This window comes from Haematobia irritans, chromosome 5 (assembly GCF_050003625.1).
Source record: "Haematobia irritans isolate KBUSLIRL chromosome 5, ASM5000362v1, whole genome shotgun sequence".
NCBI lineage: Eukaryota > Metazoa > Arthropoda > Insecta > Diptera > Muscidae > Haematobia > Haematobia irritans.
In genome coordinates, this window is record NC_134401.1 from 80,756,980 (window position 1) to 80,774,519 (window position 17,540).

A 17,540-nucleotide genomic window follows, 5' to 3' on the forward strand; every position below is an offset into this window, starting at 1 on the left:
AAAGAGCTGTTAGAAGAATATGGATTAGAAGACTGCAAACCTGCTAGTGTACCGTTGACACCAGGGTTCCAATTAAACTGCAATGGAGATTGTAAGAGGGTGGATAAAACTTCCTATCAGTCGTTGATTGGATCACTAATTTATTTGTCGGTAACCACGCGTCCTGACATATTACATTCTGTATCGAAATTATCGCAGAGAAATTCAGACCCACACATAGAGCATTTTACTGCAGCCAAACAAATTTTAAGATATTTGAAAGGTACCCAAAATATGAAATTAAAATTAAAGCAAGGAAACAAAAATATCTTTGGTTACGCTGATGCAGACTGGGGTGGATGTACAGTGGACCGCAAATCTTATTCAGGATCCATATTTTTCTTTGGTCAATCCGCCATTTCCTGGGAATCCAAAAAACAAAGTACAACCGCTTTAAGTAGCACCGAAGCGGAATACATCTCAATGTCAAGTGCATCAAAGGAAGCAATATACCTAAAGCGTTTGTTGAAAGAGCTAGGATTTTGGAATGATGATGCTGTGGCACTTAATGTAGATAATCAAGGAGCAATAAATATAGCTACGAATCCTGTCTACCACAATCGGACAAAACACACAGATATCAAGTATCATCATATACGACAATTGGTGGAATCCAGTGAAATACGTTTATCTTCACAAAGAACTTGACGAAGGACAAACACCAGAAATTTGTAAATATTATTGGATTGAAGTAATTTGTTTTACATAATGCATATGTTGAGGAGGAGTGTTGGAAATACTACTTTGCAACATGTTCATCAAGCAGCCTTTGCTTTTATATTATGACAAAATGTATTTTGAATTTGTTGTCATTCTGTTTTTTCCATTCGTTATATTATATTGAATAAAGACTTTTATAGAAAAAATATTGGAATCTTGAGAATATTTCTATAGACGATAAAGTAGGTTTTACATCCTATTTGCTTTACGTTTCGTAAAGTCGGCAGAGAACTGAACTGGGTGACGCCAACGTAAACTGTATGATATTTGAGAGAAATTTTCCTCATGACTGCCACCTACTAGCGCAGTTTTGCTTCACAATTTCGTTCTCTTGTGTTTTTATTCTCTCTGACAATAATTTAACGTGGTGTTGCCACATGTATTGGTGTAATTGTATTTACATTTGCTAAAGCTTTTTAAACTTCGACTATTAATAATGAGTAAAGAGTCGTCATTGTTCTAGATAAGTGTAGTATCATTATAAATTTTGCCCAGTGAAGAACCTTGGTGTTAATCGAATAAAATGGATTGCGGTGGAGTTTTTGTCAAATATGTGCTTTTTATATTCAACATACTCTTTGTGGTGAGAAAACAAAATAAGACAATTATATGATCCTAATATACGATAAACATGTTAGTTTTAGTAATAATGGCAATAAAAAATGTCCCCTATTTCATGTGAAATTAAAAAAAAAATGGGATGAGTACTGAACTGATGACTAACACTGATCTCCAACGTTCTTATTGACATATATAGTAATTCTACTTCTTTCACCTATTGTCCTATGATCTACAATTAATCCCAAGTTTTGTTTAACTTATTTGCATTCGTTATCACACTGAGGTTTTAGTTAATTAACCACAGTAGTATCTACACATGTATGTACGAATTTGAATTTCTGTATTAATTCCTATCAAATGACGAGGGAATCTCTTGTTTTTTGCTCCACATATCACTTTGCCAGTACAGGTAAATAATGGCATAACGGAAAAAGGTGTTCTGTTGTTATCTTATCATTCCGCAGTTTCAAAACGTACAGTTATTTCGAGTATTGCAGCAAAAAGCAAAATAGTTTGAGAATAAATAATGAACTCAAATATGAATATCTAAAATAAAAAAAATAGCAAAAACTATAGATTGAAAAACAAAATATATTTTATATTGAGTCTTATACTTAAATTAAAATGTGAAATGACGATTGAATCTTTTCTACTTTGCCTTAAAATGTGTGTAACCAATTCTCTCTAAAATTGAAAATGAATCATTTCTCTACATTAAAATAATAAACATATTTTTGTTTTTATACTTTTTTTGTAAAGTAAATAAAAACCACAATATTTCTAATTAAAAATTTTATAGAAATTAAAACGTACTCAAAAATTATATCACATAATTATTAAGAAATATCAATTATATGTTATTAAAAGGTTAATGGATTTCTTTCGCACTTTCAATTAAGTTCCAATAAAAATTTTATTGATTTTGATCAAAAAACTCAGCTATTTTTTTAATTGAGGTAATCTCTTATTTCTTGCATTATTATTTATTTATTTATTTATAATTATTTCTGCTTTAAGGTGAGTACTATGTTCGCTTTTCGCGTTGAAAATTTCGCGGTTACTTTATTAAAATAATTTAATTTAAAGCAAAATATTTAATTCAATTTATGCACACTTTCCTTTTCATTTAGATTTCTTCAAGATTTAACACGAATATGTTTGATTTCATGATTAATTTGGTTATTTCAGAAAAAGTACTCGTAAAAATAAAGTGATTTTCAACTCGAAAACAGAACCAATGAATAGTATGAAACTAATTATTTCCACACAAAATTTTCATTAAATTTTAATTGGAAATATTTGTTATTTATTTATTTCACATATTATCCTATTAGTAAAAAATACAAAGCATAAAAACAAAATTACATATGTAAAAACAAGATAAACGCTAAAAAATTAGAACTAAATTGAGTATCCATCATACACTGAAACAATACTAAAAAAAGAATAAAACAAAAAAGAAAACAAATATGTAAAGTATGTATTTGGTTAAACAGTTAATTGATACAATTAATTAATTTTATAACTTCAATCAACTTTTTAATTGGAAATATTTTGGAGATATTTTTTGCAGTGTAGAATTAAAAAATAACTAACGCAATTAACTTATTAATTAAAATATTAATCAATCACAAAATTAATAGAAATTAAAACTACGCTTGATTAAAAAATTAACTGTTTTCTTCGGCATTTAATTTTTTAATTGGATCAATTAAAAATTTAATTGATTTTGATCGCAAAACTCAATTATTTTTTTAATTGAATAATCAATTACTTATTGTATTTTTTTATTTATTTATAGTTGATTTAAATTTAAATGAAATCATTTTCTTGCAATTTAATAAACACTTCTTATGATTTTTTCAATTATAAATACAGTTATCAAAATTTAATTGTTAAAAAATTATTATTTCCCAACAAAACGTTCAATTTTATTTTTAATTGGAAATAATTATTTCTTAAACTAATTAAACTTTTTATAGCGATACTTATTTTATACGATAATTTTAAAGGATCCCAGCAAAAAAATTTGGAAGTTCTTCCAAAGGCACAACTTTAAAAGCACTTCCAGAAGATGCACTCCCAATGATGTTTTTTATTTTAACTACCCAGGAAGTTCTTTTAATTCAATTTTTTATAACTTTGGGTTTTCATACTTTTAATGGGTGATTTTAACTTTTTTGTTTCAAGTAGGTTAAAAACTGAGTAAGAATTCATAAAATGGTACAAATCATTTAAATTTTTTCGAAAAAAAAACGCTAAATCCTATCTGAAAAAATTATGAATTTTCGAAAATATTTGAGGTCAAACGTTTCCGACAAGCGTTAGAATCCATTAAAAATTACTTATTTCACAAAATATCACAGCATTTTTCAAAAAAACATCCAAAACATTGAATTCGGATCACACATAAAGAAGTGATGCAAATGCAGTGCAACGACTATTGAAATGGAGAACTTCCGTCCTATGACAAGCCCATGTTAAATTCATCGCTTCTATGTCAATTTTGCACCACATTTTCATTACTTTTTTGGCGACTCTTTTTTTGCTGGGATGTAATAATAATTCGAAAAAAATTATCCATGTAAAAAATTTAAATGTTAAATATGCTTGAGAATGGTGACAGAAAAAATTTCGTGGAAAATGTAATAACAATTTCCATTTGTGTAAAAATTGAAACTTGTTGAACAATTCCAATTTTTTCAATTTGACTGACAATCGCATATGGCGACTGACATTGTCCTTTTTGTAATACTGAGAATACATTTCTTAATATGCCTTGATACTACACTCAAAAAAATTTAAAATTCAAAAATTCATGGAATTATTATGTTTAAAGAAAGTTTCCTTTACTATAATAACTTTTTGCGTACGTTAGTTAAATTAACTATAAAACGTGGAAAAAATTATACACAAATTAAGCATAAAGATTTCTTAAATTCGTATTTCTTATGTCTAATAAATTTTCTTGAATTTGTTGAAAAATATTTACTTATTTTTGTGATATCGGCGTGATGCCAGCGTATGTAATACTGTTTAGTTAAAATTTTCTAAAATTAATCCTTTTCCTTCCTGGTGGGTTCACTGTTTTTTTTTTCAGTGTAGGCTTTAAACAGCAAAAATCTTGTTGTAGAATAGACTCAGTCAGTGTGAGTTTATCAGTTTGACGCCATCTATTGTGAGAATGCAGCGCCAATGTCAGGATTTCTTCGCCGATATTTCGATATATTAACCCATACATCTCAATATGATATGGTTTGGCGCAATAATTTTGTAATGACATTAGAACATCTTGGCTTGGGCTATTAAGTTCATATGAAATTCAAAACTAAAAGGGCAAAACTCGCAACTTACAAGCTCCACAGGATCATGAATGCATTATTCATGCATTAAATTTCCTTTCTTTACAATGCATTAAAAGACAAAAGTAGCCATAAAACATGACGTTATTCACTGTGAAACACTATCTTAACATCCACGTTCAAGTGCTCAGGCATACATAGGACATCGAAAATGAAATCGACAAAATCTATAGATAACACCTAAGAAAACACATTGCTAAAAATTCACAAAAAATACGAAACACACGTAAATTGTTAATTTATTTTATTCATACAAACAAATATTTTTTCACTCCTCTTACTCAGTGTATCGTATAATTATTTGAGTTAATTAGATATTTGACATCGTCTAATACCACAAACAATTTCCATGATATAGATTTTCTTCAATGTCGTCGTTGTTGATATTGATAACAGCTCTTTACTTAACCATGTGTCATGTGTGAGTGAGTGAGTTGGTAGACTTGAAGTGAATCATAACTCTATCAAAAATCTATACTCGCTAGCTGATGATAAATTTATTGACACAGAAACAAAACATGAATTGTTTGCTCCACTTTCGGAAGCCTGAAATAAATAGATCATCGATCTATTTATATGATTTTGAAGAAGAATCTTTACTGTTGCCGATTTAATTCTATTTTAATTCATAGATTTAATTATTTCTACGCGTAAGTTAAATTAACTAAAAAAGGAGTATAAATTAAATAAACTCCAATTTGTTCCTTAAAGGCCGGTATGCACCTCTAGCGAAATTTTCGGTAGCAAAAATTTATCTAAGTCTACAACAAAAAATCAGGGCTGTGTACACAAATTTTAAACCAGCTAATCGCTTTTAAAAATTGTTAATATATGTTCCAAATATTCCTCAAATAAATTGTTTATTATTTACAGACCTTTTAAAACTTTTACGCACACAATGATTGTAATAAATTAAATGTTTGCTGCCAAAATATGCTTTTGACAACCCTGTTATTTTCATTAGAGGTGCGTACCAGCTTACGAAATTGAACGCTACCGAAAATTTCGTTAGCATAAATAGCAATGCATTTCTTATGGGAATGAAATTTTTCGCTAGAGGTGCATACCGGCCTTAAAGCTAAAAAATTTTCTTTATAGGTGGGTATTAAATTTTCCATGATTACTTTTCTTGAATAATCCAATTTAAGGAATACAATCTTTGTGAAAATTTGCTTTGCGATATTCCCCATCAAGTTATAATAAAACGTGCAACAAATATTTACAATTTTATGTCTTTTTTACTCTCCTTATCAATTGAAAATTTATCTTAAATTTATCGAAAAATATTTACTTAGTTTTGTGAAATCCGCGTGAATCTGCGTTTATAAAGGGTGATACGGTCAAAATTTGGTCAAGGGAAAACGCGTGTAAATCGGTGAAATCGTTTATTTAAGAAATCAAATTAAATTTCTTTTTCAAGTTCAATTAGTATAAAATTCAGGAAAAATATTCAGTTAGGCTTTCGCTTTTCCAAATCCGAATTGCCGGGCCTCACGCTTGACACCTGCCATCAGATTTTGTACAGCCACCTTGTCCACCTTCTTCGCCGCAGAAAGCCAGTTTGCCTTGAACTGCTGCTCGTCCTTAGCAGTTTTTATACCCTCCATCATAGGATGGGGGTATATTAACTTTGTCATTCCGTTTGTAACACATCGAAATATTGCTCTAAGCCCCATAAAGTATATATATATTCTGGGTCGTGGTGAAATTCTGAGTCGATCTAAGCATGTCCGTCCGTCCGTCCATCCGTCCGTCTGTTGAAATCACGCTAACTTCCGAACGAAACAAGCTATCGACTTGAAACTTGGCACAAGTAGTTGTTATCGATGTAGGTCGGATGGTATTGAAAATGGGTCATATCGGTCCACTTTTACGTATAGCCCCCATATAAAGGGACCCTCAGATTTGGCTTGTGGAGCCTCTAACAGAAGTATATTTCATCCGATCCGGCTGAAATTTGGTATGTGGTGTTGGTATATGGTCTCTAACAACCGTGCAAAAATTGGTTCACATCGGTCCATAATTATATATAGCCCCCATATAAACCGATCCCCAGATTTGGCTTGCCGAGCCTCAAAGAGAAAAAAATTTCATCCGATCCGGCTGAAATTTGGTACATGATGTTGGTATATGGTCTCTAACAACCACGCAAAAATTGGTCCATATCGGTCAATAATTATATATAGCCCCCATATAAACCGATCCCCAGATTTGGCTTGTGGAGCCTCTAAGCGAAGCATATTTCATCCGATCCGGCTGAAATTTGGTACATGGTATTGGTATATGGTCTCTAACAACCATGCAAAAATTGGTCCACATCGGTCCATAATTATATATAGCCCCCATATAAACCGATGCCCAGATTTGGCTTGCCGAGCCTCAAAGAGAAGAAAATTTCATCCGATCCGGCTGAAATTTGGTACATGGTGTTAGTATATGATCTTCAGAATTGGTCCATATCGGTCCATAATTATATATAGCCCCCATATAAAACGTTCTCCAGATTTGACCTCCGGAGCCTCTTGGAGGAGCAAAATTCATCCGATCCGGTTCAAATTAGGAACGTGGTGTTAGTATATGGTCGCTAACAACCATACCAAAATTGGTCCAATCACACAAAAATTGGTCCATATCGGTTCATAATCATGGTTGCCACTAGAGCCAAAAATAATCTACCAAAATTGTATTTCTATAGAAAATTTTGTCAAAATTTTATTTCTAGAGAAAATTTTGTTAAAATTTTATTCGGTTCATAATAAAATTTTCATCATTGTCAGAATTTTATTTCTATAGAAAATTTTGTCAAAATTTTATTTCTATAGAAAATTTTGTCAAAATTTTATTTCTATAGAAAATTTTTTCAAATTTTATTCGGTTCATAATCATGGTTGCCACTCGAGCCAAAAATAATCTAACAAAATTTTATTTCTATAGAAAATTTTGTGAAAAGTTTATTTCTATAGAAAATTTTGTTAAAATTTTATTTCTGTAGAAATTTTTGTCAAAATTTTCTTTCTATAGAAAATTTTGTCAAAATTTTTATTTCTATAGAAAATTTTGTGAAAATTTTATTTCTATAGAAAATTTTGTTAAAATTTTATTTCTGCAGAAAATTTTGTAAAAATTTTATGTCTACTTTGTCAAACTGAATTATATACGTTTTGGATCGATCTTTTTTGATTTAATATATACCACGTATGGACTTACATACAATTTAGAAGATGGTGTTAGGAGGTTTTAAGATACCTTGCCAAGCGTTACCGCAACTTAAGTAATTCGATTCTGGATGACAGTGTTTAGAAGAAGTTTCTACGCAATCCATGATGGAGGGTACATAAACTTCGGCCTGGCCGAACTTACGGCCGTATATAATTGTTTGGTCTACTTTAGGTTCCACTTGACAATAGCCCAGTATTTCTCAATTGGGCGGAGCTCTGGCGTGTTGGGAGGGTTCTTGTCCTTGGGAACCACCTGCACGTTGTTGGCGGCGTACCACTCCATGGCCTTTTTACCGTAATGGCAAGATGCCAAATCCGGCCAAAACAGTACGGAACAACCGTGTTTCTTCAGGAAAGGCAGCAGACGTTTATTCAAACACTCTTTCACGTAAATTTCTTGATTGACAGTCCCGGAAGCTATGAAAATGCTGCTTTTCAAGCCACAGGTACAGATGGCTTGCCAAACCAGATATTTCTTTGCGAACTTTGACAGTTTTATGTGCTTGAAAATATCTGCTACCTTTCCCCTTCCTTTTGCCGTATAAAACTCCTGTCCCGGAAGCTGCTTGTAGTCGGCTTTGACGTAGGTTTCGTCGTCCATTACCACGCAGTCAAACTTCGTCTGCATCGTCGTGTACAGCCTCCGGGATCGCGCTTTGGCCGTTGTATTTTGTTTATCATCGCGATTTGGAGTCACTACCTTCTTGTAAGTCCATAGTCCGGCTCGTTTTTTGGCTCGATGCACGGTTGCAGACGATACACCCAGCTTATTTGCGGCATCTCGGAGAGAGAGGTTAGGGTTTCGCTTGAAACTACCGGCAACTCTCTTTGTCGTTTCAGCGGCTTCCGGTTTTCGATTTCCCCCCGATCCAGACTTCCTGGCTGTCGACAAACGTTCCCCAAATACTTTAATTACATTTGTAACGGTTGATTTGGCAACTTTTAGCGATTTTGCCAGCTTTGCGTGCGAGTAGCTCGGATTTTCGCGATGCGCGAGCAAAATTTTGATACGCTGCTCTTGTTTGGACGGCATTTAGACAACTGAAGAGTGAATTCCAAAATCAAAATAGGAGCAACATTCTACACACACACACACCTTCAAAATGAGGGGTGTTCAGGTTTTTTAAATGCAAAATTGAAAGAAATACGTCAAGTTTATATTGACCAAATTTTGGCCGTATCACCCTTTAAACGATATATAGACTTCTACACTAATGGCTCCAAATTGGATGGACAAGTGTAGTGTTTTTCAGGCTGAAATATTAGCAATAAGAGAAGTAGCGAATTGGCTGAGAAGTAATGTTCCAAAAAATTTTGGCATTAATATATACTCAGACAGTCAACCTGCGATAAAATGCTTGGACTCTATGTTCCTTAACTCGAAAACGGCCGTCGACTGCCGCAAATCTCTCAATGAGATAGCTGAGCAGCATAATATTCACCTAATATGGGTGACTGGCCATAGGAACATACCGGGGAGTTGCGAAGCGGATGAGTTGGCAAGGCTAGGGGAACTAGAATCTGTTGGTATGTCCTTGGCTATGTATGTATGAGCTTGCGCATACTGCGTGAGAAGATTGTTATGATGGCAAAAGTTCGACGGGAGAATTGTAAGGGTTGTAACGACACCGAGCAAATATGGCCCCATTTAAACTTAAACCGCACACTAGATATGCTAGTGTTCTTGAGACGTCAGATTTCACTCCTGATATCTGCTATAACGGGTCGCTGCCTGATAGGCGAATTTGCAAAAACTATTGGCGCGAAGTATAATGACTATTGTATGAGCTGTCATGATGTGGAGGAAAAGGAATCAATTAAACACCTCTTGTGTGAGTGTCCTGCATTTTGTGTAAAGCTGAGTACTATGTTCAGTTTTCAAGCTGAAAACCAGCTGGTTTTCACGGTTACTTTGTTTAATTAACTAATTTAGAAAAATTAAATTATTTGCAATTCCTTGGATCTTTTCCATCCATTATTTGGCAAGACTCGATCAAAATATAGTCGTCTTCATAAATATATTTGTATTTTTAATTTAGTGTTTTGGTGAAAAATCCGAACATAGTACTCACCTTAAGGCGTAAGCAAATTTTAGGCGCATATAGCTTTAGATTACTGGCGGACCTTGAAAACGTTAACTTAAGCAGTCTGATAATGTTTTTGGAACAATCTTGTTGGTTCAACAGAAGAAAATAATCGAGAAGGTTCAGCGGTTAAAACTAATGGGTACTTTTAGTGGTATCACAATGGACTGAATAGTCTAAGTGAGCGTGAATCTTAATCGGGCTGCCACTTTAACCTAACTTAACCGAACCTTGCGTAGCATAGAAGACGAATTTTTCTAATATTCATTTTTTTTTTAATTTTTCAAATTCTTCTTTATTAATTTGATTTTTAAATACAATTCATTTAATGAGATTTTATCACAGTAGATATTACAACAAATGAGACACTGGCTGGCAATATAAGCTATGTTATTTAAGATACATATTATTTTTCTAATATAAATGTCTTTTACTTGACCAAAAGTTGAACTTTTCATTTAAAGCGTTTCGTCGATGGGTATCTTTTCAAGGAAGAAAATTTTGTTGGACTAATTTCGACTTGGCTTTCATAATTCTGAAGGTTTCTTGACTATTTACATCTTGACTACAAAGCTAAAAGCCTTTCTGAAGTAGGAAAAAATTATATAATTTATACTTGATGGTATGTTTTGGTCAAGACGTTTATGAAGGACTTTGATATTAAATGATGAAACCAGATAGAAAAAATAATAAATTAATCTTTTAATTGAACTTTTTTCAATCAATATCAATTAAAAATTTAATTGGCCGAAGAATTCAATAGATTTTTAATTTTGATATTGATTCCGTACCAAAACAGCAGGAAATTACATTAAACAATTCGTTTTTCTAACTGTTTCATCTAAGTCCTTCATAAATTTGTTAAGTGCAAATTAAAATTCCAAATTCAAACTCACCTTCAAGTATAAATTATTGAAATTTTAAAGTAACACAGGATTACCGATTTTGAACGGTTTTTGCTTTGTAGTGAAGATACAAAAAATTATAAAAATTTCATTAATATTGAAGTATTTTTTTGAGATTTATTGAAACCAAATTGACCTCTGTTCAATAGAGTTTTCTTTAGATACCCATTTTAAAGTCGACTAACCAAATTTTAAGGAAGGAGCCGTACCAATAACACTACTTTACAAAATATTTTTTTTCATGTACATTTGAAGAGAGGAGACTTTTCCGTATTCTCATTTCATTTAAATCTGCTAAATTCGAAAAAAAGGTTAAATTTTTGTATGGAACAGTTTTTGAGATATTCTTATGTTTTTATTTTATCGTCCTTTTTCACTTGACAAATCATATCTCGAGCTAGAAATGTCCGATTATATATCAAGTGAAAAAAGGACAAAAACTAAAAATATGAGGATATCAACTGATCCATAAAAACAGTTAAGCTTTTTTCGAATTCAGCAGATGAAAATACATAAAAAGGGTCACCTCTCACCAAATGTACATTTTCGGTGTAAACTAGTGTAATTGGCTATGGATTTACATTAAAAAATGAAAATATATTTTAATCGAATTATTTTTTGCATTTCTTTCAGGTATGTGGTATTCTTCTCATCGTTTTCGGATCCCTTATGCTCTCAAGTATTGGGGACATCAAGGATATTGTAAATTCAGCTGAAACTCATACGGTTCCCATCGCTGTACTGGTTCTGGGATGTATAATTTTCGTTATAGCCTTCCTAGGATGCTGTGGTGCGATTAGAGAAAACTCATGCTGCACTATGACGGTAAGTAGAATAATGTCTATATGCTTTCTCTTTTTTCCAATAGGCTTATGAGTTTAGCTCCATATATGTATGAGAGAGTTGGAAAAAAATGGGTATGATGTTACGAATCTAAAAGAAAATGAAGAATTTTCAATTTGGTTTATCGGCCTGTTTCTGCACTCTTTTCATTCAACATTTATGCCAAAAAAAATTACTTCAAGTAAATTATTTTTATTTTGTTGTGTCTTTATTGGCAACGTATCTTTACAAATTGCATTGCAATACAAGACATAATGACTAATATGGTTTATTAAAATTATATGACGATACTGCATTAAATTTATTTATTCAATCTCACACAAAGGCGGCAATTTTAACGGCTAAACTCGAACTTAATACCCACCTTAAAATGTAAATCATTAAAAGATGTATATTATGTTCCCTGGTGTTCTTTCTGCGTTAAGTTTTGTACAGTTTTTCTGGGAAAATAGGAATTTTTACTTTACAGTTTTAATTTTGGTTTAAATTGTTTCCCTCTTTTAACTTCTTTATTTGTCATATGTTGTTTTTTATCTCTTTTACGGTGTTTTGTTCGTGTTTTTGTCTAAACCAAAGACCATAGAAAAAGAAGATGTGAATTGGGCTTTGATAGTGTTAATCAAAGATTACAGATTTGAGGAAGATAGGAAATTGGCTTGCGTCATACCAAATGTTGCATTTACCAGATTAGTTTAATACATATTTGTAATCTTATTATATTTCATGTTAGCCTGATACCGAAAACAGGCAATTGACGTCCAAATGCATTATATCTAAATACACAATTATTTTTCGAGCTTTATGGACAGATAGATTAAGGAACATGGTTAATAGAGCCATTGAAAAGAAAACGCCAGATACAAATCTATACACGCCTGGACTGTACATGTTTCGGTTCGGGCGAATGAACCTTTCCACAGCCTTTAGTATAGATCTGGCTGGGAGAGATAACTCAATTTTGGGCCCTTTATGCTAACTGCTTATGGAGAAAACATTTGGGAAATTTCCTCTTACAAATTGAATCATCTTTTCTCCCACTGTACATCATCTTTTCATGAAATATGAATTTGAAATCACAGAATTAATTAGAAATAAACAAGTATATACGGACGTAAGTTCGGCCAGGCCGAAACTTATGTACCCTCCACCATGGATTGCGTAGAAGCTTTTACTGAAGACTGTCATCCACAATCGAATTACTTGGGTTGCGGTAACACTTGCCGATGGCAAGGTATCTTAAAAATATATTAAACTAAAAAAGGCCGATTAAATACGTAGGTTAGGTTAGGTTAGGTGGCAGCCCGATGTATCAGGCTAACTTAGACTATTCAGTCCATTGTGATACCACATTGGTGAACTTCTCTCTTATCACTGAGTGCTGCCCGATTCCATGTTAAACTCAATGACAAAGGACCTCCTTTTTATAGCCGAGTCCGAACGGCGTTCCACATTGCAGTGAAACTACTTAGAGAAGTTTTGAAACCCTCAGAAATGTCACCAGCATTACTGAGGTGGGATAATCCACCGCTGAAAAACTTTTTGGTGTTCGGTCGAAGCAGGAATCGAACCCACGACCTTGTGTATGCAAGGCGGGCATGCTAACCATTGCACCACGGTGGCTCCCATTAAATACGTATATAATTAAGTTTAAAGTTTCTATAGAAATAAAATTTTGACAACATTTTCTATAGAAATAAAATTTTGACAACATTTTCTATAGAAGTAAAATTTGGAAAAAAAATTTTCTATAGAAATAAAGTTTGGATAAAATTTTCTATAGAAATAAAATTTTGACAAAATTTTCTATAGAAATAACATTTTGACAATGTTTTCTATAAAAATAAAATTTTGGTAGATTATTTTTGGCTCGAGTGGCAACCATGATTATGAACCGATAAGGACCAATTTTTGTGTGATTGGGGATCGCCTATATATAACTATAGACCGATATGGACCAATTTTGGCTTGGTTATTAGCGGCCTTATACTAACACCATTTCAACCGGATCGGATGATCCTCTAAGAGGCTCCGGAGATCAAATCTGGGGAACGGTTTATATGGGGGCTACATATAATTATGGACCGATATGGACCAATTCTTGCGTGTTTGTTGGAGACCACATTCTAACACCACGTTCCAAATTTCAACCGGATCGGATTAATTTTGCTCCTCCAAGAGGCTCCGGAGGACAAATCTGAGGATCGCTTTATATGGGGGCTATATATAATTATGGACCGATATGGACCAATTCTTGCATGGTTGTTAGATACCATATACTAATACCACGTATCCAATTTCAACCGGATCGGATGAATTTTGCTCCTCTAAGAGGCTCCGGATGTCAAATCTGGGGATCGGCTTATATGGGGGCTATATATAATTATGGACCGATATCGACCACTTTTGGCATGGTTGTTAGAGACAATATACTAACACCACGGACCAAATTTCAATCGGATCGGATGACTTTTGCTCCTCTAAGAGGCTCCGGAGGTCATATCTAGGGATCGATTTATATGGGGACTATATATAATTATGAACCGATGTGGACCAATTTTTGCATGGTTATTAGAGACCATATACTAACACCATGTACCAAATTTCAGCCGGATCGGAGGAAATTTGGTTCTCTTAGAGGCTTCGCAAGCCAAATCGGGGGATCGGTTTATATGGGGGCTATATGTAATTGTGGACCGATATGGGCCAATTTTTGCATGGTTGTTACCATGTACCAAATTTCAGCCGGATCGGATGAAATTTGCTTCTCTTAGAGCAATCGCAAGCCAAATTTGGGGGTCCGTTTATATGGGGGCTATACGTAAAAGCATTAGCGTAGCTAGACAATTTTCGTAGGGGGGCTATAGCCCCCCTAGCTAAAACTTTATAGACTGAACTTATAGGTTCAACTAATATTTTATTCCATAAAATTGAATAAAAAAATAGACATCAAAATAAGTCGATAATCAATTTATAATAAAGCAACTAAAAGTACCCTACGGGAAATTGGTGCAAATTTCCACTGACGGACCTATCACAGAACTGATACCTGTGCTCCAGTTAGCTGCAATTTTCACATTTAGTGAAATAAAATTATTAGAATAACCTTTTGTTCGACATATTTCAAAAGTTTATTTTTTCATTTCGGGTTCGATTAGGAGCCCAAATTGAAAGAGATTTCTAAGAGTTTGTCCGAGACTGGTTCCTGAGGACCTGTTTATGGGTTGCTCCTACTAAATTGTCCCAGGACGTGTCCTTTGGGATGAGTCCAAAACGCGTCCTAAAATGTAAGTTTATTCCATCAATGACAAACTCATGTTAAAGTGGACGGTCCCTTCCATACGTTTTGACCATAACTGGGACTGGTCCATACACACCAGGGACTAGTCCTGTACCAGTTCTGTGGTTAATCCATTTCCCGTAGGGTAGTTCCACACTTTTCCCAGCAAAAAATTGGGAGTTGTTCGAAAGGCACAACTTTAAAAGCACTTCCAAAAATGTCCTCACAAAGAAGTTAACTATTTTAACTACACAGGAAGTTTTTTATTTTTTTTATATACTTTAATGCGTAATTTTTTGTTTTCTTTTTTCAAATAGTTTAAAAAAAGAGTAAGAATAAATAAAATAGAACAAATTATTCAAATTTTGCCACCAAAAAGCTAAATCCATTATAGAAAAATCAATAATATTTGAAAATATTCGAGGGAAAACGTTTCAAACAAGCGTTAGAATGCATTAAAAATCATAAAAAAGTATAAAAATTATTTACTTCGGAAAATATTACAAAATTTTTAATTCACATTCAAAACACTGAATTCGGTTCACACCTTAAGAAGTGATGCAAATTCATTGCAACGGCTGTTGAAACAGTGGACATTCGTTCTATGACAAGTTCATATTACATTCATCGCTTCTCCGCCAATTTTGTACCACTTCCAGACCCAAAAAGAACATTTTCACTTCTTTTTTGGCGACGCTTTTTTGCAGCATTATTAAGATATTTATTTATGAAAGAATAGTTTTAATATCAATTACTACCGCTTTATTTCATAAATATCTGACTTCTACCACAACCCAAGTAATTCGATTGTGCATGAAAGTCTTTAGTGGAACTTTGTGCGTTGTACGGGTATATACTTGTTTAATTTTTGTAAAAATGTAAAATCGTAAATAGGTTTTCAAATTCTGGGGGGTCTAAGCCCCCTCCCCAGAGGCCTTCCTACGCTTATGCGTAAAAGTGGACCGATATGGCCCATTTTCAATACCATCCGACCTACATCAATAACAACTACTTGTGCCAAGTTTCAAGTCGATAGCTTGTTTCGTTCGGAAGTTAGCGTGATTTCAACAGACGGACGGACGGACGGACATGCTCAGATCGACTCAGAATTTCACCACGACCCAGAATATATATACTTTATGGGGTCTTAGAGCAATATTTCGATGTGTTACAAACGGAATGACAAAGTTAATATACCCCCATCCTATGGTGGAGGGTATAAAAATATACTTTATTACAAAATTAATTTATATTTATATGCCCATATGTAAAACAATTTATTGTCAGTTTATCGAATGAATTTATATGGCAAAAGTAGACTTGAAGTATTCTGTAAATTTTTTGCATATGAGGGATAAAATCTTGTCAAAACATGGATAGAAAAGTTCCAACGCATTTATTCAAAAATGGAAACCACGAAACAATCTGATTTTCGGCTCTAAAATTTTTAACCAGAACGATTTCAATAAAATCCTAATGTTGTCCTCATATTTACAGTATTCCGTAATCATGTTCGCCCTATTCCTATGCCAATTGGCTTTGGTAATTTTCATTTGGGTAAAACGAGAAGCAATCCTGAACGCCATGGACTACAGCATAAAATCCATTTGGGATCAACGTCAAACCGACCGCAGCCTCATGGATGGTCTCGAATTGGGCGTAAGCTACACTCTAACAAAATATTTTTTTTCGCATATTAAAGTTGCCACTATTTTCCACATTTAGTTAAAATGCTGCGGCTACAATGGACCCACCGATTACACTTTGGAAACAGTTCCCAAATCCTGTTGTGGTGCCTCTGCCACGAGTTGTTCAATGGTTGAAGCCCTCTTGCGCCCCGGTTGTCGATCAGCCTTTGACAGGACATGGTCAAAGAACCTTGATATTATTCGCTATGCTGGTTTAGGTGTTGCTGGAATTGAGGTAAATTTGAAAATAGTTTCTATGGGAGGGAAATGGATTTTTTTATGAAGTATTATCTCATATATTGAATTCTTTTATTTACAGCTTATTGCCTTCATATTTGCTTGTTGCTTGGCCAATCAAGTGCGCAACAATTACCGAAGATCAAATTATTAAATGTCTGTTTTGCAAAAACAAAAATCATTTCGTTTAGTACTTAAATCAATTTTATAATTTAGTATGTTTTTAACAAATATTATTTTTATTATGATAAATATATATGTATGAATGTATTTTGAATAAATCGCCAATAAACATAATGAAAAATTCATTTAGAGAACCTACATGTTGTTCTGGACATCCGTTTTTGGCGCAAATGTAATTTTTGAAAATTGTAATATAAACATGCAACTTTGTACCTACTCTTCTGTGTGGAAGAATGAAAATATCATTCCGGTTCCCAAATGGAATTTGGATTACCGTCCCATTTCAATACATTGCTTCCTAAAGTTTTTGAGAAGATATTGTACTTGCAAATGTCGGAATATCTTAAGGCGTTTCTTTACATTCTCGTCAACAGCATTAGATCTGATTACGTTGTACCTTAGGGACAGGATGTAATCAGTTAA

General features: G+C 33.3%; 1 protein-coding gene and 1 long non-coding RNA gene across 2 annotated transcripts; one reads left to right on the top strand and one right to left on the bottom strand.

Moving 5' to 3' along the window:
• The first annotated feature begins 1,187 nt into the window (after positions 1-1,187).
• On the top strand, positions 1,188-17,255 carry LOC142239302 (23 kDa integral membrane protein-like). Its single transcript, XM_075311090.1, has 5 exons — positions 1,188-1,342; positions 11,523-11,714; positions 16,507-16,668; positions 16,735-16,932; positions 17,017-17,255. Exons 1-5 carry the CDS (start codon positions 1,283-1,285, stop codon positions 17,086-17,088), a joined length of 684 nt encoding a protein of 227 aa, XP_075167205.1. The 5' UTR covers positions 1,188-1,282; the 3' UTR covers positions 17,089-17,255.
• LOC142239304 (uncharacterized) lies at positions 11,523-12,230 on the bottom strand. The gene is made up of 2 exons (XR_012722983.1): positions 12,097-12,230; positions 11,523-11,822 (listed from the first exon to the last, which is right to left on the bottom strand). It is a non-coding gene; the product is annotated as an uncharacterized LOC142239304 (long non-coding RNA).
• Positions 17,256-17,540: the final 285 nt, after the last annotated feature.

Coding starts and splice junctions, on each gene's coding strand:
- LOC142239302 (XM_075311090.1), top strand. CDS start 1,283: ATGGATTGCGGTGGAGTTTTTGTCAAATATGTGCTTTTTATATTCAAC. Junction 1,343..11,522: donor TATTCAACATACTCTTTGTG/GTGAGAAAACAA, acceptor CATTTCTTTCAG/GTATGTGGTATTCTTCTCAT. Junction 16,669..16,734: donor TGGATGGTCTCGAATTGGGC/GTAAGCTACACT, acceptor TTCCACATTTAG/TTAAAATGCTGCGGCTACAA.